The 26,135-nt window shown below is 39.2% G+C and overlaps 2 protein-coding genes across 11 annotated transcripts in view; one reads left to right on the top strand and one right to left on the bottom strand.

Moving 5' to 3' along the window:
* Positions 1-23,563, bottom strand: part of WAC (WW domain containing adaptor with coiled-coil) — an 87,295-nt gene extending 63,732 nt beyond the window's left edge. For 3 of the 10 annotated variants that reach the window (XM_045465782.1, XM_045465785.1, XM_045465789.1), the window contains exons 1-3: positions 23,456-23,563; positions 22,033-22,069; positions 20,261-20,456 (exon numbers count right to left, since the gene is read on the bottom strand). In XM_045465782.1, coding sequence (XP_045321738.1) covers positions 20,261-20,399 — 139 coding nt within the window. In that variant the 5' untranslated portion in view covers positions 20,400-20,456; positions 22,033-22,069; positions 23,456-23,563. Of the gene's footprint in view, positions 1-20,260; positions 20,475-22,032; positions 22,070-22,263; positions 22,362-23,051; positions 23,160-23,455 lie in introns of those variants that run through there. The other 7 variants (XM_045465781.1, XM_045465783.1, XM_045465787.1 and 4 more) reach the window with 5 other exon arrangements.
* LOC123591758 (translation initiation factor IF-2-like) lies at positions 22,097-25,033 on the top strand. The gene is made up of 3 exons (XM_045466445.1): positions 22,097-22,319; positions 22,447-23,646; positions 23,962-25,033. Exons 1-3 carry the CDS (start codon positions 22,097-22,099, stop codon positions 23,976-23,978), a joined length of 1,440 nt encoding a protein of 479 aa, XP_045322401.1. The 3' UTR covers positions 23,979-25,033.
* Positions 25,034-26,135: the final 1,102 nt, after the last annotated feature.

Raw genomic sequence — 26,135 nt, 5'->3', positions numbered from 1 at the left:
ACAATATACAGCAGACTGTGGGAAAAGCAGGCTTGGGAGGGGAAAAGGAGAGGCCGTTTTGGACACTACCATACAATCACCAGAAATAAGGTGTTACATGTGGTAACAGATGTGCTAACTAACCGAGACTGAGGACTGGAGGTTAGAGGAAGTAACTTCTAAGTTGAACCCTAAAAAACAGGAAGGAATTAACTAGGCTAAAGGAGGTGGAGGAGAGACAATATCCTAGAAGGAAACGGCATGTGTGAAGTACCCATGTGTGACAGAACTCATTATCCTCAAAGAACTGAAGCATGTAAGAAAGCAAGAAAATGAGAAAGAGATATAGCAAGCTGTTCAGTGAAACATTTGTACCTTATCTTAAGGGGGTGGAAGACACTGAAAGATTTTTTACATAAAGAAAGAGCAAATGTACTTTCCTTAAAAGGTGATTCTGGCTGTGCTGGGGAGAATGAACTAGTAGGGAAGGAAGGGGCAGTATCCCACGTCTTTAGTTCAGGCAAAAGAGGATCAGGGTCCGAGAAAAAAATGAATAGATTCAAAAGCTACTTCAGAGGCACGATCTAAGAGACTCAAAAACTGGATATTGGGGATAAGGGAGGATAAGGGCATTAAGAAAATCAAGGGCTAAGCAAAGGAAAGGAAAGGAAACCAAGATGCAAAGAGAACTGAAGCTCATACAACCATATAATTGCACACCCAGGATGTTTCACCCAAGCCTCAGTGCTCATTCCATTCCGCAGCTACAGAAACATACACAACATTATGAATATTGACTCTCAATTTTCACTGGAAATAAATTGCCAAATTTAGGAATTAACATTTACGCTTCACTTACAAACTTTATATATATTTTTAAGTAGGCTTCAGGACCAGTAAAGAGCCCAGAACAGGGGCCTGAACTCAAAACCTTGAGATGAAGACCTGAGCTGAGATCAGGAGTCAGATACTTAACCAACTGAGCCACTCGGGGGCCCATCACTTACAGATTTTAAATGTAAAATTTTAAATGTAAAAATTTAAATTTTATATTTTAAATCTGTAAGGACTCTTCCCACAATGTTAAATGGCATTATATAACTATATAATGCCTGTTTTATAATACCCATCTCTCACCCATTAAATAAAAACCAGAAAGACTCCACTTTTAAAATACAAAGACTACAAAAGAACTTCTAGAATATGCAAATAACATCTTTCACTTTTTTTTTTTAAAAGTAAACCCACAAGAAACTGGTGTTAGACCAGTAGATTAAGTTTAAAATGTTTAATACTCTGGAAAGTCAAAATAAGTAAATAAAGTAAAAAATGAATTCTGAATTTGGTGGTCAACTTAAGACTTAATAAACTAGAAGTTTATATTGACAAGGTTAAAAACTAAACCACTTTTTATATAAACAAAATCTGATTTCTATATTATATATAGCATATACAGTAAAAATCTAGGACTTCTGTTTATACTAGTCTTCAAAAATGTCAATCTTGTTTCTCAATTTAAACTTAGTAAATGCAGGGGCACCTGGGTAGCTCAGTCAGTTAAGCACCTGACTTCAACTCAGGTCATAATCTCATGGTTCTTGAGTTCGCACCCTGCATCAGCCTCTGCACTAAAAGTGCAGAGCCTGCTTGGGCTTCTCTCTCTCTGCCCCTCTCCTGTGTGTGTGTGCACGTGAGTTCTCTCTCAAAATAAATAAATTAAAGCACAAAAATCAGAAAATTCTCATGCACACATCTCAAGCCATTTATTTGGAAAGGACCTTGGAGATTATCAATCCAACCTTGTTATAAAAAGGGGAAGGAAAAAAAAAAAAAAAAAGCAGTAGCCAAGAAGTTATATGAACGTGATTTGCCCATGGTTAAAAAAGCTAATAACCAGTAAAAAACAAAAAAAACAAAAAACACAACTACAACCCATATCTCAAGATATGGATATCTCCTTCCGCGTTACACGTTTCCACCTTAATTCTTGTTATCAAGTTAACAATGATCTATCTCTAGCAGCACAGCATCCCGAAAATATATCCAAACCCCAAGAGGAACTTTTCTTTAAAAAAATTTTTTTTAAACATTTTTGAGAGAGTGAGAGAGATAAAGTGCGCGGGAGGTACAGAGAGAGAGACACAAAGAATCAAAGCAGGTTCTAGGCTCTGAGCTGTCAGCACAGAGCCCTATGCAGAGTTCGAACTCACAGACCACGAGATCATGACTGGAGCCAAAGTTGAACGCTTAGCTGACTGAACCACCCAGGTGTCCCTAAAAGGTACTTTTCTTATAAGACAATTAGAATCCAGTCAATATTCAGAGTTCTGGCTCTGTGATCCGACAACTTTACGTTGTAAATTTTATTTGGTAGTAGTTCCTTAACATGATGCTTTTGACATGTATATTCAAAGGCTAACCAATAAAGAGTCTTTGGAAATAACACTGCACATAATGCAAGTTCTCTATATGCCTCCCTGCCTTCCTCCATTGATACTAATCTTAGTGATACTGAAAGCATTACAATGTTTACAAAAAAACAAAATAAAACAAAACAGGGCTAACAAACGAAAACTTAAGTACCACTCTGCCAAACAAATGGACTTTCTCCACTTAATTTGATCAATTCTGAGCCGAGAGGAAAAATCTTATGATACACCATCTACAAAAATAAATCAGCGCTTTTCAAAGCAAGATAGCTTTTATATTTTTTAATGATTATTTATTTTTGAGAGACAGAGACAGAGCATGAGCAGGGGAGGGGCAGAGAGAGAGAGAGGGAAACACAGAATCTGAAGCAGGCTCCAGGCTCTGAGGCGTCAGTACAGACCCTGAAACGGGGCTTGAACTCATGAACCGTGAGATCATGCATGACCTGAGCCCAAGCTGGACACTGAATCCACTGAGTAACCCAGGTGCTCCTCAAAGCAAGACAGCTTTTAAAAACCACACACATCCTTAAGACTAAAGACAAAGAAAAAATTGGAAAAGGGACAAATATGTGATTTAAAAAAAAATTAGAATACTCACATACAAAAAAAGTAGAAACCTTCAAAGTATTCACCTTAAGACTCTCCAGTGTCACTTCTCAAACCATTTATCACTCCTCCTCGAGAAACCATTTCAAAGCCTATAATATATTCACTCAAATATCTTAAGCTAATTCTTCAAACATTGGAGATGGGTTAAAAATAGTGAGTAATTCAATTAAAATACTGGTAAATATGGTAGAAGGAATACTGGCTAATGTTTCATATCAAAAACAAAATGAGTTACTAAAGAGAAATTAAGAATGATCTGCTACTGTGGCTCTTGGATTTTCAACAAAATATGTATTCAACCCCAAAAGACTTCAACTGAGTCACTGCTGGACTAGAATAGCTTATATTCTTTCAAAGAGTTTACTTTTTAAAAGTCATAGTTTTATTGTCAAGAGGCACAAATTCATGAGCCCAAATATGCCACGTTATAGCTGCACTCTTTTTTTCCTGATCCAAAATGATCTTAACATTTTAATCATTTTAGGAATAAAAATCACAACACAATGAATCACTAATTAAAAATAACTAGAGCAGTAATTCTCAAGGGTTTACCCTTGAGAAATGGAGCACCACATATGAGAATTTCTGGGGAAATTCTTAATTTCAATAAAGCTCGAAAAACTGAATATTCAAATATAGGGTTATATTTGGAAAAGACACTATGCTTTAGGAAAAGAACAGTTAAAAATTAGTAAAAAGTCTGTAGCATTTAAAATGTCAGGGCACATTGGTGGCTCAGTAGGTTAAGCATCTGACTCTTGATTTCAGCTCAGATCATGATCTCACAGTTCATGGCATTGATCCCTGCATCGGGCTCTGTGTTGACAGTGTAGAACCTGCTTGGGATTCTCTCTCCCTCGCTCCGACCCTCCCTGCTCACTTGCACACGTGCACGCTCTCTCTCTCAAAATAACTTTTTAAAAGTTTAAAAAAATAAACTTAAAAAGTGCTTTAAATGTCATTTTATTCTAATTATATATATACGTATTTATAGAATTATAATAAAGCTACTGGTACCAGTCTAAAAATCAGGGCTACTTAAGGGATTGGTAGTGTTGTGATGGAATTAGCACATCAATTACAATTTGTTTTTAAATTTATAACTAAAACTTTATATATTTTCCTCAAGATCTGAATAAACTATTTGCTTTCTTCACGAATAGTACAAAAGCAAGTTCAACCACTTTAGGAATTCTAAAATAGTAAATTCTTACTATTTTACTCAACTGCACTTGAAAAATTAACTCACTTGAACCCAAGTAATTCCCTGAAGATTACTACCACTTACCTATTTTTGACATGTGTTAGACATGTCAAATGTCATACCAGACATTAATTTAACATTACTGAGCATATACATTTATATGCCAGGCCTTGATACAATAAAAATTAAAACAGTTTCTGCCTTCTAGGAGCTTACAGTATAGCAGGCAAACCACATATGCAAACAATTAACCTCCCCATAAAAAAAAAAAAAAACAACTGTAACATAAAAAGGTTCAGGCAAGTCTCCATACAATAAAGAGCTGGAATCTTGAAGGATTACCAAGAGAAAAAAAAATGGGATAGGAGAGGACAGTTTTAGCTGTGAAAATGTACAGAAGGACAACAGCATTTGATGTTCTAGGACTGGGTAAATAAATTTACATGACAGTAGTACAGAGAGAGGCAGTAGGTTGAGAAGAGACAGAAATTTGGACTCTTGGCAAGGATGACTTAGATTTTAAATTCTTCAAATTTTCAAGCTATATTTACAAGCAAAACATCTACTCTGAGATGCTAGTTAGATTTCTGGCATGAACATAACTGTTCCCTTTTCGTTTCAGTGTCCCCTATGTACACCAGACAGATTTCCCAGATAAGTACATGACAAAGGAGGAAAGCCATATACACAGGCAATCGTGTTGGCAATACAATATTAATGAAGACTTCTAAGGGTTAATGAAGGGAATATGTTTAAAATTATATAGTCTAAAATTTTTACTCAGATAGCAATGCATAGGAATGAGACAAAAGATCTGTTAAAAGGATGCTGCAATACTTAAAGAGGATAATGAGGTCTAGAATTCCCCACAGGAGGAAAAAAAAGGGAAAGGAAATCAAGGATGCATTCCTAAGCATTAACCGGGGAATAATCAATTTAGGAAGAGATTTTAGGAAAGTAACTATGGAAAATATCGAAACATGCCTAATAAGCAAAAAAGACGTGTGGGCCTGGACACCAAAAGGTAGGATTTACAGAATGAGAAGCAGTAAAGACAGAATTTGTCAGGGAATAACACTGTTCAGTGCAGGCAATGAGATGAAAACAGCAACAGAGAAAGGAAAACCAACATCGTAAGAAATACTATAAAGAAAGAGAAAACTTCAAAAAACTAATGGACTGAAAGGTTTTCAGTGGACTTGTTAAACAAAGAGATCATAAGCAGTTGCAAAAAAATTTTTAAACAAACCTCAAGTGAGAGAGAAACAGCATAAGGGCAATGGGCTAAATTTAAATTTAAGTAACACTAAAACCTGAAGTTCACAGTGGCACTAGTCACATTTCAAATGTTCCACGAGCACATGTGGCTAGTGGCTACCATATAGATAGCTCAAACATCAAACATTTCAACCACATATTCTATTGAACAGTGGCTAACCTAGATTCTCATTTCCAAATGTGAACACTCAACTATAAACAGCAAACATCCATGGAATTCGGGGCGCGCCTGGGTGGCTCAGTCAGTTAAGCTTAGTCTGACTTCGGCTCAGGTCATGGTCTTGTGGTCCATGAGTTCAAGCCCCGCATCAGGCTCTGTGCTGACAGCTTGGAGCCGGGAGCCAGCTTCAGATTCTGTTGTCTGCCTATCTCTCTCTGCCCTTCCCCTGCTCATGCTCTGTCTGTCTCTCTCTCTCTCTCAAGTATAAACATTAAAAAAAAAAAAATTAAAAAAAAAAAAAAATTCATGGAGCCCAATAATGTGGAAGAGATGCACTAAACTCAAACAGAAAACCTTATGAGGAAACATTTGACATGGAAAAAAACCAAAAATATAATTTAAATTCCCAGACTATTTCTATTGAATCAGATTCATAAAACTAAAAGCTATAAAGAAAAGTAGATTGTGCAAAATAGAACTTTCAATAGGTAGATGATATGAACACATCTTTAAATATAATTAGTGTGCTGAAATATGCCACGGGAGTGCAATGTATTCTCACTCAAAAAGCATCTGAATAATTGGCGTTCCTGGGTGGCTTAGCTGGTTAAGCATCCAGCTTCGGCCCAGGTCATGATCTTGTGGTTTGTAAGCTCGAGTCCTGGGTCAGACTCTGTGCTGACACCTTGAAGCCTGGAGCCCACTTCTGATTCTTTGTCTCCCTCTCTGCTACTGCCCCACTCACTCTCTCTCAAAAAAGTAAAGATAGACATTTGAAAAAAAAAAGTATCCAAATGTCTACTGTTTATCAGAAAAGAGGGAAGTAGAATATAACCAAAAAACATATAACAAGAATTCCGAATGGTGAGGAGTCAGAAACAATTTTAAAAAGAGGGGGAAAGTAGCAGTAGGAGTAAGGAACAACTCTAAGGGCTCTCTTTAGACTAAAAGAGCCATAAGCAGAAGTATGAAAAAAGACCCCACTTATAAGAGAAGACTGGTGAAGTTTTACATTTTAGGATGAAGAAAAAGAAAAGTCTTAAAGGCTCCCAAGCTGGGGGGTAGGAGAATTAAAGTAAAAGACACACATCATAATGGAAAACTACCTATAGATAACAACCAGATTTGAGATCAGACTTCTCATCTGCAACAATGAATGGTAATCGCCAATTTAGAAGTATCTTCAGAAAAGAAAAAAAAAAGATCTGTATTTAATCTAGCCAAAAGATCATTCTTCTTGTATAAAGACAAATGAAGACATGCAAAGCTTCACATTACCACTCATAAAAAATATCAGTTATAAATCTCCATGCAAACATATAGAACATGTAAGGCAAAAATGTTTTTAAAAAATGAGAAGTGAAATCAACTATCATAATAGAAAACTTTCTCATCAGTCAGAAAACAGATCAAAATTAAAATTACTAAGGACTGATATTACGTAGTCAGGTGTTACACAACTAAAGAACTTGATCTGACAGTTCTTTGTACCAAAAAGAAGTAAGATTATTTTCAAACATCCACAAAATACTTAAAATAATTATCCTGAGGTAAGGAAAAAATAATTCTAACAGGCCAAGAAAATTAGAATTTAGCAGAAAGTTAAATAGTAATTTTTAAAATACTGGTTTATAAAATTCATTAAACATTTGATTTGAGAGAGAGAAAGAAAGAGAGAGAGGGAGAGAGAGCAAGGGCGAACATGCCCTCAGGAGAAGGGCCAAGGGAGAGAGGGGGAGAGAGAATCTCAAGCAGGCTCCATGCTCAGCCCAGAGCATGACACAGGGTTCCATCCCACGACTCCAGGATCATGACCTGAGCCAAAAACTCAACCAACTGAGCCGTCCAGGTGCCCCAGCATTAAACATTTTTAAAACACACTCCCAAATACTCGGGCTAAAAAACAGAAAAAAGACAAAACTGGAATCACATCGAGATATGAATAAAAATGCAATCACTCTGCATCAAAACCTATGCAGTATGAACAAAGCAGTCAAGTTTAGAAAATTTACAAGTTTAAATGTTTTCAATAAACAAAACATCAAAATAAACTATCCAACTGATTCAACTGAAGAAATTAAGGCCAAAGAAGAATCCAATAAAAAACGAAATAAAAATAGAAAACAAGAGTTCTTTCTCTGTAGCTTGTTTAAAAATACCAATATAAGAAAAGAGTCTTTGGTTAAGTCTGATTCTTGAAAAGTACAGGATACAATGTTAATACAAAAAAAAAGAGAAACTGTTGTTAGACATAAATTTTAAACTTTGTATCAATACATTTCCTAATAAAATATTAAAGGAAGCAGGGAAAAGGAAATCAATAACCGCACAAAAAACGTGAGAAGAGCCAAAGTTCTACCACTCATTAAGGCATTAAGAGCAGAATTTTATAGCAGAATTCAACTACAACTTTCATAAACAGGTAATTCTAATTATTATTTAAGCTGCTTCAAGACACAGAAAAAAAGTATTTCTCACCTATTTTAAACAGTGCTTCTCCTCTCATTTCTGGACATAAAGAAATGGGACACAAAATTAAAAAATAAAATAAAAACTAGCACGTCAGGGCGGCTGGGTGGCTCAGTTGGTTACACATCCAACTTCTGCTCAGGTCACAATCTCACAGTTCCAGAGTTCGAGCTCCGTGTCAGGTTCTGTGCTGACACCTGGGAGCCTGGAGCCTGCTTCAGATTCTGTGTCTCCCTCTCTCTCTGCCCCTCCCCTGCTTGTGCTCTGTCTCTCTCTCTCTCAAAAATAAATAAACATTAGGGGGGGAAAAAAACACTAGCACGTCAAAACCATGAAGACCATGACCAAGAAAAGGTACTTCAACATGAAGAAACATACTGTAGTTTATTATATTAACGAACTGAAGAAAAAAACAAAATCATCTCTCTTAACGGCTGCAGAAAAGCAGGAGATTCAAGGTCCATTCCTGACAAATACTTTGGCAAACTAGGAAAAAGAAACCATCTTATTTGGTAAAATACCCACAAAAAAACTAAAAGTACTCTTACAGATGAAACTATAAAAGTATGCCCATTAAAGTCATGAACAAGGATGTTCATTGTCAACACAATAAACATTATTTGTTTTTCGGGTTTTTTTGGTCTTTAAGTTCATTTATTTATTTGGGGGGTGGGTGGGTGGGAAAAGGGGAGAGAGGGAGAGGGAGAGGAAGGGGGGGGGGAGAGAGAGAGAGAGAGAGAGAGAGAGAGAGAGAGAGAGAGAGAGAGAGAATCCCAAGCAGGCTCCATGATCAGCATGGAGCCAGATGGAGGGCTCGACCTCAGAACTGTGAGATCATGATCTGAGCCAAAATTAAGAGTCAGATGCTTAACCAACAGAGCCACCCAGATGCCGTATCAACACAATGATTATTATCTGGATACCCATCTTTGGCAATAAATATAAAATTAAAAAATAAAAACAAAAAATAAAAAGATTATCCAGGCAGGAAAATATATTTAAGTATATCCTAGATATTTTTGAAAACATGAGGACTGCCCTAATAAGCAGTAAAATATGCTATAAATCTGTAATAACTTAAGTGGAACCACATGAAATTGAGGATTCTTTTTTTTACTTACAGAAATAGCAACATTATACAAATTAACCTAATATAAAACTACAGTGAGGGGAAGCAGCTGAAATGTACATCATTTCATCAACACTGCTGTTCTAATTTTAATGAAGAAACAACACATATAATTAGCACAAACTACATATAATGGCTACCTTGCACAGGCCTTTCTCTTTGGATACAGTCCTACTGATTTTGTAAAAATTAAGTAAACCTGTTTTAAAATAGAAAATGCGGGGGGACCTGGGTGGCTCACTTAAGCGCCAACTCTTCTTGATCACAGCTCTGGTCATGATCTCACAGTCCGTGGGTCCAAGAAAGGCTCTGTACTACTTGGAATTCTGGCTCTCCTGCTCTGCCCCTCCCCAACTCGTGCACACATGCTCTCTCTCAAACAAACATTTAAAAAATAAATTAGGAAATTTAAGATGTTTTTAACTCAACCCATTCTACATTATTAAAAGAGAAATGAGAAGTGTCCACGTGACTGACATTTTGAGGTTTCCCATATTAGTAAAATTCCAGAAAAGGCCATAAAAGCAACCAAAGTAACCCAATAACACATGTCCAAAATCTAACTTTCTAGGCCTCACTCCTATATGAATAAAACTAGTTGTTTCTTGGATTCACCCAGACTATCAGGTTCAAGCTTGAGCTGTTCTTTAGCATTTCTAACCATTTTGATGTCAAAAGTGTTCATACGGACCGCAATTCTCTTTAAATTCTACTTCCACTATCTTAACCCAAATCCTAATTACCTCAAATCTACAGTACGACAAGCAATGCTAGTAACATAAGGCTTTATATAACCAAAACTTAGCTAATGTGCCCCCAAATCAGCAAACGACAATTTCAAATCCTAAATGTATAATGTGCCAATGTACAAGGGCATGGGGGGGACAAACTAGTGAACAGTATATAATCTCCTCACTGTGCTAATAACATGTGCTGACAAAGTCAAGTTTTGAACAGTTAGGAGTCACAGCTCCAGTAGTTCTGCTCTAGACTGACCATACTTAAGTCTTTCCACGAACTATGGAAATGAAAATCCACTAATGGATTTAAACACAGAAATACTAAAACGACTGCTGCATTCTGAAACCTGTTCTCCCCAAGACATCAAGAACATCCCAAAATTATGAGTCAGTGTCAGGGACTCACCCACTCCTTTTCAAGGTAGTAATAAAACTGGCCCAAATCAAAGGGGAGACTCTGAGGGGCTAAGCACTTTTTCCTCTTTCTCCAAAATAATCAACATTGACATTTAGCAGTTATATAAAAGAGGAACTATCATAATTATACAAAAATATAAAATTAAGGTTTACAAAGTATAGCTCTGCTTTGTGACTTTAACATTTTTTTTTTTTAATTTTTTTTTTTTTTCAACGTTTATTTATTTTTGGGACAGAGAGAGACAGAGCATGAACAGGGGAGGGGCAGAGTGAGAGGGAGACACAGAATCGGAAACAGGCTCCAGGCTCTGAGCCATCAGCCCAGAGCCCGACGCGGGGCTCGAACTCACGGACCGCGAGATCGTGACCTGGCTGAAGTCGGACGCTTAACCGACTGCGCCACCCAGGCGCCCCGTGACTTTAACATTTTTAATACTTTAAACGTCCCATGATAAATGAGACTCGGATATTTATGCATACAATACTATATATACAAATGCTTTAAAACCCTGAGAGGAAACCAAAAAAACGGCATAAAAGAAATTGGACCAAACCACCACAGAAAAGGCAACAGGCAGTATATTAGGTGAAGAAACTTTACCATGATCCTCTCCCTCATAGGAGCCACAATATTTCAAAATACTGCATTTTGCTAGCGTTGCGTTTTGGCTACCAAAAACAACTAACTCTATTCAGACAGCACAGGTCAGAATCTTTCAGAAGAAGCCAACATATGTCACGCTCTTCTGGTATACTGTCACACGATTCAAAAGTAACGAAAGATTAAACAAAAGACTAACACTAAGTAAATATACCAGCCACACTCAGATCCTAAGTTTCTTTTAAAATGCACTTATTCCCAAAAGGCGATTTTAAGAAAATGGTTTATGGGGCGCCTGGGTGGCGCAGTCGGTTGGGCGTCCGACTTCAGCCAGGTCACGATCTCGCGGTCCGTGAGTTCGAGCCCCGCGTCAGGCTCTGGGCTGATGGCTCAGAGCCTGGAGCCTGTTTCCAATTCTGTGTCTCCCTCTCTCTCTGCCCCTCCCCCGTTCATGCTCTGTCTCTCTCTGTCCCAAAAATAAATAAACGTTGAAAAAAAAAAATTAAAAAAAAAAAAAAAAAAAAAAAAGAAAATGGTTTATGAACACCTGAAGTCAGCCAGAGTACGCCAACAGGCAAAACCTGTTTCTCAAACAAAAACTAAATGAAGTTCACCATTCAACGGTCTCACGACAACGTGAACGCACAGGGACGGTGTGGGTGGGTGGTGGCAGAGGACATGGAGCATCAAGGACGGTTTTACCTCACGCAGTGATAGTGGCTCCTGGTACCACCCCAGTAGCTTAGCAGCCTGCCCAGTCACTGATACTGGTTAGAAACTTGTCTACCATCCAGCACGAATTCTACAGTAGGGCATCAGATGTATGTGCCACAGAACACTAGGTTAGGTATTTAACGTATAACTACAAAGAAATTGTACTATTTATAAATTAGGAAACATTAAAGAGAAGAAAATTCTTTAAAACTCAAGGTTTGGGGCGCCTGGGTGGCACAGTCGGTTAAGCGTCCGACTTCAGCCAGGTCACGATCTCGCGGTCCGTGAGTTCGAGCCCCGCGTCGGGCTCTGGGCTGATGGCTCAGAGCCTGGAGCCTGTTTCCGATTCTGTGTCTCCCTCTCTCTCTGCCCCTCCCCCATTCATGCTCTGTCTCTGTCCCAAAAAATAAACGTTGAAAAAAAAAAAATTAAAAAAAAAAACCTCAAGGTAACACGTTAACGTTATGATTTGGCAAATAACCACTCTAACTTCTAGATTCCTGAATCTCGCTCAGAATTCCTCCTCCTCTTACATGCACTCTCTCTAGACCTGCACTTTATAAATAAATTAAATTCATGTTTATTTAAAAATTCAGTTTTCTAGGCTACATCCTAGAAACTGCTCTGATTTATAGTAATTCAGAGGCAGTCAAGGAACTTGTAGCTTTAAGTTTGTCAGGTGATTCTAATAAGCAGCCACATCTGAGGGAAATTATCCTTACATCTATCCTAAAAACCTTAAACTGCAAAGTCCTGGGTAGGAGCAGGTACCAAGTTAGAATTGCCGTGTCGTGTCGCCCTGCCCCCGACACAGCTCTCACTTGCCAGGCTCCTCAGTCGGCAACTAAAATATCCAGTATTTTCCTTCCTGACTCTAAAGAAAGCAGTAGCCTGAGACCTACACCTGCTGATCTACCACTAACTTAGTGACAGGAATACGAGTAAACCTAATCATTTAGGGTGCCACAGTCAAGGCACTCACCTAACTGCTTGGAAGTGTTTTAGATACATAATAGGCACAACAATCCTAGGGGAACAGGACACAAAAATTCAGAGTATGTAGTGTGCCTAACATCACCTAGCTACAAGTATCAGAGCCTAGACTTAAAGCACTAATCTAACTGAAAGAAGACTTCAATCTATTAGGTAAGGATAAAAGATAAATATGCATAATCTCTAAGAACTAAAAAGTATTCCTGATCAGTCCTCTGAGACTGATACCATCAACACCAAGTGTCCACTGAATCCACTACACAAATCTTAAATACAAGCCCCCAAAAAGGGCATAACAGAATACAGAATATGAAACCATTTTAATAAAAATTCTGGAAAAGCTACCTGTGGAACCCTACGATATTTTACGACATAAAAATGTATACTGGGAAAACCAATTAACTCCAAGTGACAGCATTTAAGGCAATTTCATTTTCCCCCATTCTCCACATTTCCTAATTCTTCTATCACAAACGGGTCCTAACAGAGAAAAATTTTAGTATAGGAGCACTCTATGGCTCAAGGATTCATCAACTCTAACCATACCTTGCATTTTACGTGATATTTCAATCATCAGGCATACGAAAAATTTCTTTAGTGGGGCGCCTGGGTGGCTTGGTCGGTTAAGCGGCCGACTTCAGCTCAGGTCATGATCTCACGGTCCGTGAGTTCAAGCCCCGCGTCGGGCTCTGTGCTGACAGCTCAGAGCCTGGAGCCTGTTTCAGATTCTGTGTCTCCCTCTCTCTGCCCCTCCCCTGTTCATGCTGTCTCTCTCGGTCTCAAAAATAAATAAACGTTAAAAAAAAAAAAAAATTAAAGAAAAATTTCTTTAGAGAAATAGGAGTATGTGTGAAGCTAGACCATTCAACAGAATGATCATACTCTGCAGAATATGGAGAATATGTGTTGTCCAATTCAGTAGCCAATAATCACATGTGGCAAGTAAGCACATGAAATGTGGCTAGTCCAAACTGAAATGTGCTACAGGTGTAAAATACTGGATTTCAAAGACTTCACACAAAAATAGGAATGTAAAGAATCTTAAGTGTTTTTAAAATATCAAGTACATGTTGAAATAGTAATATTCTGGACAAATTAGTTTATAAAATATACTAAAATTAATCGTACTTTACTTTTACTTCATTATGACTATTAGAAAACTATACGTGGGATTTGCATTTGTGGTTCACAATCTTCTTCCACTGGACAGAGCTGCTGTAGATCCATTACTCACACGCAGCCAGCAACAGGGGCACCATGTGGGATCTTGTTAAAAAGACAGAGCCTTGGAACCAACCCCAGCACTACTTAACTAGAATATGCATTTTAGCAAGATCCCAAGGTGATTACTATACACATTGAAGTTTGAGAAGCACTGTTTCAGAAAACTGGAATATTCATTTCCCTTAAATTATACTGACAATCCCACTACTATTCTATCTACCCATTTACTGAAATGTTATAAGGGGTCAGGCACTGTTCTAAGCAATAGGAATACAAGTTAACAAAACAAACTCACTCTCTGTTCTAGAGCGTATTCCACGGAAGATAAGCAAAAATAAACTAAAATACAGTTAGTTCTGCTATTAACACTTATTTTGAAAACACAAATTTGTCCCAGCACTATTGATAAATCAGGAAATTATTTGAGCATAACAAATTTACCACTTCTGAGTGGTTTCACCTATGAAAAACACTAACTGCACCCAGCTGAACCAAGCTACACAGGAATTCACAAGCACACCCCAAACATCTGCCAGCTACCTCGGTTCATCCTGCCAGTAGGAGTCTTTCTTATCCATCCACAATTTGTGTTACAACTTTACGAGGGTTATTTCAGGTAACCCTCTTCCCATCAATTCACAATAACTCACAATCTGCAACCCTTTCAAAAGATGCCCACTTCCACAAGCTAACTCCAGGTCTTTGTCAAAGTACCATATGTACTGCACTGTTAATGGACTCCTTAACCATTTAATGTTATGCTAGGATTTATTAGATTTCTATCTTTTTAATGTGCCCCTAACCACATTTTTCCCGTAGGTCCTGTGGTGCTATTTTGCATAGCATGAAACCTTTCAGGAACACATGTCATGTTATAGCAGAATGACTATAAATAAATAACATCAAGTCATGTTAAATATGAGTAAGGAACAAAGCAATGAAAAGGATAAACAGTGCTGGGGATGGCTGTTTCAGAGCAACCAGGAACAAACACTAGGGAAGGCCTCTGGGAGAGGGTGCCATTTAAGCACATTATTCAGTGAAAGCGCACCAGGAGGACATACAGAAAGATGAACATCCCAGAGAGGAGGAGCATAACATGCAGTATCCTTGAGATAAGAACGAACTTCTTCCTGTAAGGCCAGAATGGAGAAGCACAAACAAGGGGAAAGAGTGGTAGGTGAAGAGGCTGAAGAAACTCAGACACCAGATTACACAGAGTATTTTCATATAGGCCTTGTAAGTAACAGAGAGTCACTGGAGGGTTCTGAGCAAGAGTGATGTGAACTGACCAGTATTTTAATGGACCACTCTGGACTGTGGGGGCAAATGATTGTGTGAAGCAAAAAGAACACCATTCAGCAGGCTCTTACACAGTCCTGGTAAGAGAAGATAGTAGCTAGGAGTATAATGGTTGCATTTTAACTATTAAAAAGTGGTTATAAGTGCAATCCAAGTGAAGTATTTAGGTTACTATTAATTATTGAAACTGGAAAGCAAGTTTTTAGCACTATATGAAACCTTAGCTTGATCTTCAAATTATATTTCTAAGAACAACCACTTAAACAGGAATAATCCTCATCAGCCTGTTTCACAAAGAGTTGTTAAAGAATGAGATGAGAAACAATGTAAAAGAGCTTTCGAAATTATGATTTATCACATAAATCATAAATGGAAAGGAGACTCTTCTTAGGATACATTTGCAAGACCTAAGTAACTGGTTTTGAAATGATTAACAAAGAGTTATCTCCAGTTCTTAGGACAGAATCCCAGAAGCGGAATAGTCCCACTTATAGAATGTGAGTCCCACTTACAGAAACCCTGTAAAGATGCCCCAGCTCATTGTTATCTTTACTCTTTCAAGCATAACATGATAAACTACATACACCACAACCATTCTGCACAACAGAAGAAGCAGATGCTTAACAGAGACAATCTAGAATAAGTTTCCTGTGAATTATGGACCAAAAATCCTAAATATGTTACACCAAAAACTTTAAATTTATCTTACACAACTAAAAAACATTTTGTTCAATCAAGACAGACTTTAAATATCAAAGCAAAAACTCTGGTCAACTTTCACATTAAAACTCTTTCTAAAACTAAAACACGGACTTGATAACTTGGTCTAGAACTACACACATATATTGTACCAATGCCAATGTCATGGTTTTGATAATGTACTAAATTAGGTATGATGTAACCACAGGGGATGCTGGGTGAAAGCATTAAGAGGATACAAGCAAACTGACTTTAAATTAATTTGTGCTATAGTAAACACCCACCAAATAAGCTTTCAATATGCTTAAATGTTTCATCTGAGAGTGTGAACAATCTACCAGAGTATAAAGGACCAATTTCTAGAGTCCACTATTCAATTTTATACAAGTAAATTTTCCCTCATTTGTAGAACTGTAAAACAGGGATGCTATCTGTTCTACCTCCCAAGAGCAACATGAGGATCAAATTAAACTGTTTATTTTTATAATACTTTCTAGCATTATAAATGCAAAGCATACTTCCTTTCTATTCAAAACAAAGTTATCTGAGTAACTATAAGGCCATGTTTCACAAGTACCAGTCTATCATCCAACATGAAAAGCTTCAAATGTTACTAAAGTATATTTTAAAAACTATAAAAGTACCCATTATCCCCAAATAGTTTCTACTGAACAATTTCAAATGTTAAAGTATCCTTCGTTTGAAAATTAGATGAAAATACATTTCTGAATATCTCCAAATATATAGCTAAATGACAAAACAAGATAAAAGCTTTCACTATGCAGCTAAAAACTTTAAAATCTTTAGAACAATAATTACTAAACCATTAAGGGTACTTTACTTTGTACTCAAAAGACATTTGAATGCTAACTAAAAAGCTATGCAAATTCAATGAAGTCCAACAAATCAGAAAACCAATAAAGATTATTCTGCTATCAGTCAATTGAGCTGTCTCCCCAGAAAAGAGGTTTCTAAAAAGTATTCCAAATGTATCTTGTAAGTTTCCTAACAGTTAATTCTGAGAGGAATAGTATGAAAAATGGAACAACTCCCACGAGGCTGAAGTTTTGTGGAACAGCTTTCCAGAATCCTTGTAAAGATACCTTTCCCTCCTAAACTCATCTGTACTATCATCATTCTTAAATTTAGTTACTTGGTAAAATAATCATTTGAAACTCGTTCTCCAGAAAAAATACTTTCATAACCAAACAGAAAGTGTTTTTAAAATGCCACGAAAATACAAATTCAACCTGAATTGTATGCTCATACTTCTAAGGTCTAGATGTCAGCTGCACTTTTAAAACATGTCTAAGCTATAAAAAAAAAAAAAACAAACCCTTAAGATTCTTGTTTTTGGTTATTTTTAAACAAAGCATTTTAAACAAAAGACTGCTTTGCAAATAAATCACAGAATACATAAAAAATAGCTTGATTCACGAAGTTAAAATATTATACTCTCACAGAACTTCCCTTTACTTACAATAAACCACATTCCCTTTAATAAATCCTAAAGGACAAAATTTAACTCTTAACTGCACATATTATGTTGCAGTCAGTCTTTTAGCTAAGGATTTCTAGGACAAACAATCCGATAGACAATCCTTCTCAATAATTGCTTTCTTACTTTTCATGGTAAATTAAAGTCATTTTATACATCTGAACTGGCACTTTTCAAGGAAATCCAAGGTGCTATAGAAGACATCTAGTAATTACTGTAAAAAATATGTTGCGATGTGGATAGATGCCAGTAAAATCCAATCTCGGAAAAAACACACATTTTCTAAGTTCCACATCCGTTTGTTTTGTAAGATGCAAGTTACAAAGCATAGCACATAGGCTTTTACGTTATTAGGTATTTACTAAACTCATTAGATTTTTTTAAAACGCTAAAATGAAAACACATCTGATATTAAATCAATAAACAATGTAGTAACCCGTTCTTATATCAAGTTGTTTCTTAACACATGGGCAGAGAACCCAACTCACTTCCATCTGACTTTGGGTAATGGCTTTGCGTTTAAAATACACAAATACCTATCTATGTACAGATACCTATACATAAATGTATATTTAAAAATTAAAATCTAAAAAGATACAAATGTTTGTAATAAGATGATACTTATACACTTTGAAAAACTCCATTTCAAACACGTATCAGCAATCAAGGCAAACACCTGGAGTCAATGTATAATGACAAAGTAAGTATTAAAATGAGAAAATGATTTCATATCTTTAAAAGAATGGACACCAAATCTGCACTCCAAACTTCAGAACAGAGCTTCTATTAGTTAAAGTCTCCAGAGGAAGACAGATAAGCAGCTAAAAAGCAAATCAGAAAGTAGGGCCTAACTCGGCAAATGACTATCAGAAAAACAAGGAAGTTTCTTACAAATGGAAGAATCAGCAAACAGATGCAAAGAAAGAAAACTAAAAGCCTAGAAAAGGTATCTGGAATTCATATAAGAAATAAAATTAAAATAAAAATGAAGAAAAAAGGAGTACAGAGAAAGTAAGCAGTTAAGCTAAAACCACCACTAGCTGACAAGAGTCAGTCTTCCAAACTTGTTTCCAGGACAGGATCACATTTTATCTTTACTTCCAGGAATACAACACAATTGTTGCCCCATGTTTGTTGAATAAGTAACAGAATGGTCTTGGGATTATTTCACCTATAAAGGAATTATCAGGTACAGTTAACTATAAATGTTTGAAAGCATTTACAGAACTTTCCTAGAGTACCTAAACTGACTTCTTCCTGGATTTAGAAATAGAGGATACATTAAACCAGATCACAATCACTAAAAGAGAACCCAAGATACTTATCCATAAGGAGATGAAGTGCCACATCCTATTTTGTCACAATCACCAAAATTTGAAAAATAAAGCACAGTACAATGCAAACAGTACCTGCCTTCCAAGAGCTAACGTTTAAGATGAAATCCACTACATAAGAGTGATTGAGAATGGTACCATCTCAGACTGTACATAACACTAGGGAAAATTTATCCACAAAATTAAAAATATTAATAGTTTAAGTAATTTTGCCATCAAAGAACTTCTAACAATAACCAAACCCACCTGCTACTGGTTACTTACAAACAAAAATATAGTTTATCTGCATAAGTAGCACAGAACTACAGCTATGTTCATCAGAACTATATTCACCTCCCATCCAATAACCATCTAAATTCTTCCATCTCAACACAATCTGACCATCTTCTGACCATCGCTAATTTCCTCAACCCAGTAACTATGTACACAGGAGACCCATGTTTCCGAGTTATCTGAGCACACTGAACAAAGCAGTTCTCCATCCCAAGAGGCAAAAAAGAAGACCAGAAGATGCAGGATATTTTTTAAAAGGAAGTATTGAGAAGGTAGTTGGCAGCCAGAGGCAGAAAGCCACATGGCACTCGAGTTTCCTTAGTAGCTTCTAAAAGCACAATCACTGTTGAATATTTGTATATCAAACATGTTACCTATTAACGAGAAATTTTATAGTGGAGAAAAAACCATGTTTTAATCACCTTAGTGAAATTGGTTTGTTGCTCAATACATGCTTTAGACATGAAATTGCATTTTTTGATAAATTCTGGGCAAATTAAATCTGAAGTTATTGAATTTACTTTATTTACTTTTTCTTAGCCTCCCACCACAATGAACTTAAGATGAGGTAAGGTAGTAACTTAAGGGTAACAGCACTATACAAAAGAAATGAGGCATACTTTTAAAAAGTTGAATATTTGTATGAACACAGCATAGAAATTACATTAATAAGACCCTGGAGAATACAGAAAGTAACATTTTAAATCCTTACAACAAAAACCCATAAGAATTTTATAATCACAAGTGGTTTTTTAAACCTGTAAACTATCTCAAAAACCCTACTGAACTTTTAAATTCATAATGTATCAGTAGGAAATACATTTGAACTCCTTATAAAAGTAAATGAAGCAGCAATAAAAATTTTAAACTGAGCCAAATAAACTGAAATCTTTACTTGAAAAGGTGAAAATTCCTTCCTTGGAAAAATGTTCTGCATTTCTCTCATCATTAATAAAGCATTTGATAGGTTATATTCATAAAGGCATTTTCTTATTACATGTCATTGGTATCCATTTTAAGATGCTCCTCAGATCAGCACCTTACTTCTATAGTGACTTGTTTAGGGATTAATTGATGGAAATAAAATATTTTGATGACACAACCATATGGTCATGTCCACAGGCTGGAAATATCACTGCTACCTATTGTTTTACACAGAGCTATTGTTAAATATATGTGGAAGTTTCATTAAAAAAGCTACTCACCACCATCCCTCTCTCTAACTCTGTGAATATGCACATTTTTGGCCTTACTGTGACCTGTGCTGTCACTATATTTGTTTTCAGGACTATCAGATCTCCGCAACATTTTATTTGGTGGTGAAGGATCTGCGGCGTCTCGCATTTTTTCATGTCTGTGATCACCACTACTGGGGTGACTCTTCGATGAATACTTAAGTGCCTGTAAAACATCACCCCCCCAAAAAAAAGAGAGAAAGAATTGAAACTTTAAACTTAACAATAAACCAAATCAATTGTAGCATATGGCGTATTAACTTCAGTTTCATGAACTTTTATCAATAAAATTAAAATTTCCATTTTCAATTCTGCCTCTAAGTTATTCAGACAAGACTTAAATGCCCCAGAGTTATGATAAGGCTCCTCATACAAATCATGTTCAAAAAAGGAAACAAAAAAACACTTCATTAAATATACTGTAAATACCAGAAACCAAACACCTTGGCACATTTATTCCATAGTAAGTTTTTCTGCAAATTACAAAGTTTAGCCCAAAGTAGAAACTCATGTACTAGTTCCATCGTCTGTGATCTTGTATACTAGTGTAATCTTGTGTTCTACAACTGACAGGCATAAATAAGCAGAAGCAGGTTTCTGAAAACCTACAAAAAAAGAAAGCATCAGGTTCTCCAGCTTTCTGATTCAAATAAAACATTTCAGGCCTAACTCACCTACTCTTGCAGGTGTGGAAAAATAATTTTAAGGTATAAAAACATTGGTCAATACTTCCTATTTCCTAACATAACTTAATGGAACTCCCTCAGAAAAATGGTTCAGTTTTATTCTAACACACATTTAAGACAACCATAATAGACCAGTCTTTCACAGTGTGTAATTACAACGTTTCAGAGGAGCAGATTCAAGAGAGTTTAATCTCTTGACCATCCAAAGGTAATGAACAACGATTTTACACTTCAAGGGACCTAAGGCTTTTAACTTGAGCTTTAACAACTCCGGCTAGCCAGTAACAGAACTATCAGCTTAGAAACCCCTTTCAGCGATTAAATGTACTAAGTAGAATGTATTTACTTCTGGTGTCATCTGATAGTTACCGTTTATGAGATTCTTCCCCCTCAAAACAGGGCCCACTTCTATAATTTTTAAAAACTTGATATGCAGAAACCGCAGTAACAAAAAGGAACCTTACATACCTAGAGCCATCTATATTAGAATGAATTATCCAAGTATCCAAAGATCTCAATTCGTACAAAGAGAAAAGCACTATCTCTCACTAGTAAGGCAATTCCTTGCACCAAAACCATTCAAACGGGGAGGAGATAGTTTAGGACATACTAAGAGCTGCAGATCGATTAATCATTTCTTCCTAGGCCCTCCTAATTTAAATATCATTACGTTATTTTTAGTGCCCAAATACAATAAATAAATACTGCTTAGAAGTCACCTATCACCTCATCCCATCGATTCCTTCACACTGAAATAATCGAGTCAGGTCCTTCCTGGCTAAGAATATTTTTCCAAAAAAAAAAAAAGAAAAAAAGAAAGAAAAAGAAAAAACAAACCCTGAACTTCCTCCAGTCACCTGTCAAAATAAGTCACTCAACGTTGCTGGAGAGCGCTAATGGCACTAAACACAAATTTTAAGGGGACCCGCGGTGCTAGTTTCAGATTTGTTGCACCGAAGGGCCTGTAGCGACTTCTGAAGCCTGCGCTCGAGTAGCAGTTCCTCCCTTCCCCCTCCGTCCCCCCACCCACCCCTCCACCCCGGCCTCGGCTGGTACCTGGTAAGGCTGCGAGTCCCCCCTCCGGTCGTGACAGCTGAAAAACAGGAAGAGAGACGGCGATATGAGACACCTCGGGCGGGGAGGAAGAAAACGGGTGCCCCCCCAGCGCCCCTCCCCGCGGGAGACCTATCAAACGTACCGGCAACGAACACACACACACACACGACTCAAAGGCGGTAACGAGGGCGAAACGCCGCGAACCCGGCCCTCCGCTGCCTCCACACTCACTCAGTCCTCGCCTGCTCGCGCGGCTGCTCCTCCTCCCCAGCCCGATCCGGATCAGGGTTAACAACAAAAATGGCGGCTCGGCCAGCACCAGATAAGGAGGAACAGCCCCCCCCCCCTCCCCGCGCCGCCGCCGCCGCCGCCACCGCCCCCCGCCCGCGCTGCGGCCCGGCCCGAAACGAAAAGACAATTTACCCATCACTGAGTCTCTGCTGTTTCCTCGCATACATTACCATCAATGCCCGGCCTGTGAGTGTGTGTCGGGGGAGGGGGAGAGCGGCCGCGAGAGGCGGGCGGGCGGGCGCGCAGGCGGCGGGCGGGCGGCAGCACCGGCACCAGGGCCCGGCGCGCCCTCGGCGACTCTCAGCACCTCCCCGTTAGTGGCGCCGGCGTTCCCGGGCCATCTCCCTCTGCCGACACCACGCTCACTCTCAGCCCGGGCAGCGGCGCCAACTACACGGCGGCAGCGGCGAACCGGGGGGAGGGGGCAAGAAGACGCGTCCGGCTCAGCCCCGCGGAGAGCTACCGCCTCCTCCGCCTTCTCCTCCTCCTGCTCCGCCGCCTCCTCCCCTCCTCCCCCCGTCGCCGCCGCTGCCTGGTCCTTCTCCTCCGCCTCCTGCCGCCGCCGCCGCCGCCGCTGGTGCCGCCGCTGCCGCTCCACCAACTACATCCGGGCAACTCGGACGCCGCGGCCTTCGGAAAACCTCGGCAGTTTCCGCCGCGCCCCTCCTCTCCCACCCTCTGCCTGCCTCCCCGCCCCGCGCGGCTCCGGAACGCCGCCTTCGGCAAACCTCGGCCCGCCCCGGCCTTCCTCTTCCTCTGAGGCCTGGCTCGCCTCCTCGCTACCCGGCAGGTCTTTCCGGTTGCCGCTTCTTTTCCTCACACGCAAATCTGGCCGCTGCCGTTCCAGTTTAGGGATAGTCCCGCTCGGGGACCCGCTCGAGGCTGTTCCCGGGGGCTCCGGGATGCGCGGGGAGGGAGCCGCCTTCGGGAGGAGGACGGTGGGGCGCGAGAGAAGCCATCGCGGACTAAATAAAGGAGTCTGCGGCTGCTGCGCGTGCGCCCAGAGGCGCGGGGGTGGGCGGGTGCCCTTGAGTGAGCTCTTCGGCCGCCGGCCCCCGCCCCTTCGGGCTCCGGCGGGGTGGTCGGACCCCCCCTCCCCCACTCCCCGGTTAGGCGGCGGGCGGACGGTTACCAAGGAGCTTCCTCGGTTGGCAACGACAGCAGCCGCCCTCGGGGAGGTGGGGAGCGTGCCGCTGCTCCCTTTGGCCCGCTCCCGGGAGCCGGAACCCGGGCCTGGGCACCTGCCTCAGACCGGAAGCCGGGCGCGCGGCCGGCCTTCGGTGGGCAGGGGCTGCGCGGAGCTCGCCCGTCGACGCGCTAGAAGTAAGTGTCACCCCCGGAGGCGTGCAGGAAAGCGAGCTTGCCGGGCGAGGAAAGACGCAGGCGTTACGGGGTGTCGTACGGAATGCGGGAAGACCGGGCGCCCCAGCGGCTGTAAGGCGAAGGTGCCCGGTTCGAGGAGGGAGCGCGCGCGCGCGCGCCCGCGCGGCTCGGGGCAGTGAATTAAAACCGAAACTGATCTGGAGCGGGATGGGTTCCAGGGGAAAAGGGTTGACCCGCCTCATCCTTGAGGAGTATTTTCCGTCCGCGGCAGTGTCCTCCCCACCCTCACCTTTATTTCCCATTTTTCTCTTCTAGTTCCTCTTTGTCCTTGAAGTCCTTTGGTGAAAGAAAACTCATTCGAACGTTCTGCATGTGAATAAAGGCATAGGGGGTGCTAAATGGAGTTGCTACGAATTGAATTTTATAAACCGCTACCGGCGCAATGCCAACATTGGCGTATTGGGAGGGGAAAAGTCAGGTGTACCCCCCAAAATTAAGCGTGGGGTGGTTAGTGGTTGATATTCAGATGGGTTTTTTTCCCCCTGCGCTGAATTTCTTATAAGAAATTTCTTATATTTCTTATAATGCTTCGTTAGCATTAACTTAACGAATAGATTGTAATAAACATAAAAGAAGTATATACTTATTTGCGTAAAAGAGAAAGGTAAAACGGGAAACCAGAAAAAAACAAGACCCCACCAAAAACCAGTATCCAAAAGTAGCTGACTTGGTTTCCAACAATTATCCTTATTGCTGGGCCTAATAAAGAGAAGGAATGAAGTGGGGAAGAGGCCCTGAAATCACAATTGATTGAAGAAAAAATGCTTACATACCCTCATTTGTCAAGTCCCCCTGCCAGGTGTTAAGATTATTGCTTTTTGTGAGGACCAGTAAAAGCTTAATACCCCTTGTGAGCTATTGGTAACTAAAACAAAACTGCTAGTGACTGAAATGGGGAAAAAAATTAAAAACCTAGAGTCTTACGTGCAATTTCTAACACGTTTGTAACAAATGCACTGAAGATACAGGTTAGCAGAGTACACACAAATATATAAATCCTTTGCAGAATCTTTTTGAAAACTGGCAGCAAAAATTATTACTAATTTCTTGATGGTAATCGTGTGCTGAAACTTTGACATACACCGTTTGATCAAAAGCCGCGAACTGGAGGAAACTACAAGGCAATGTACAGTTTTCATTATTCATAGATTCCATATTTGCAAATTTGCCTACTCACTAAAAATTTGTAACCAAATCAGTGTGCATAGCATTCATGGGCATGCACACAGTGGCAAAAAATGTAACATTCCCAGCTGTGTTGAACAAGATAGCACTCCCTTATTAATTCAGCTCTCATATTGTAAATAAATGTACTTTTCATAATATATATACTTTTGTGGTTTTTGCACTTTTCATGCTTTTTATTGGTTTTGCTGTTTTAAATGCCCCTCCAAGCGTAGTGCTAAAGTGCTGTCTAGTACCCCTAAGCACAAAATGTGATGTGCCTTGTGGAGAAAACACAGGCCCTAGATAAACTTTCAGGCTTCGTATTTGTGCTCTTGACTGGGATGAGTTCAGTGTTAAGGAATCAATAATGAATATAAGATGTTTAAATAGAAACTGATGAAAATGTTGTGACCAGAGTGTTTCTGGAACCTAACCCTGTTTTCCCCTAGGAACAGATCAGTGTTCACAGTGACTTCATAGAACTACCTCACAAAATAAGAATCAGTTATTTACCAAAAGGTACATCTAAATGTTATACCCATGTTTTAAAAAATTCCTTGCCTATTTTTAGATTCCATTATCCATTGTTATAAACCCTTTGTGAATACCTTCAATCCTTTCCTTCTCTCTTCCATTTTATCTTTCTAATCCACAGTCCTGGTTAATTCACTGTATGCTTGCTGCGGAGCAGTTGAACTTGGCTGGAGAAAAACACAGCCCTGCTAACTCCGGATTGAGCTCCTTGTGTTCTCCCCATACCCTTAGTCTAATTTCCCTAATACGTTTACGCCTGTTCTCTTAAACAGCTGTTTAACTTCTTAATCCCACTCCTCCTGAGTAGATCCTTATCATGCTTCTAATCTCTCCAGGGAAATAGAAAAAAAATCAGAAATCAATAACAGCTGTCTGCTACTCACCATTGCATCTACCAACCTTTCTATCTCTGAATATGCTGCTATACTCCAGTAACTATGGATAAACTGTCAAAATTACTAAGAGCAAACTTGGCCACCTTTGCCTTGAATTCTGTTTAACTCTTGGAATTGTCTACTTTACGATTTTTTCACTCTTAAGTGATTCATTCCTGTCAACTTAAAAACATGTTTTAATAGTTGCCATCATTTAAAAAAAAACTTGGGCCGCCTGAGTGGTTCACACTATTTCACTTTTAGAAAGGTCTTTCCTCTGAAGACTCTGTTTATGGCACCCCACCATTCTCTCTCTGTCATCCTCTTTTTTTTTTTTTTAAACTATTTGCCATA

Source organism: Leopardus geoffroyi, chromosome B4 (genome assembly GCF_018350155.1).
Source record: "Leopardus geoffroyi isolate Oge1 chromosome B4, O.geoffroyi_Oge1_pat1.0, whole genome shotgun sequence".
Taxonomy (NCBI): Eukaryota; Metazoa; Chordata; class Mammalia; order Carnivora; family Felidae; genus Leopardus; species Leopardus geoffroyi.
This window is presented reverse-complemented; position numbering and strand designations above follow the sequence as displayed.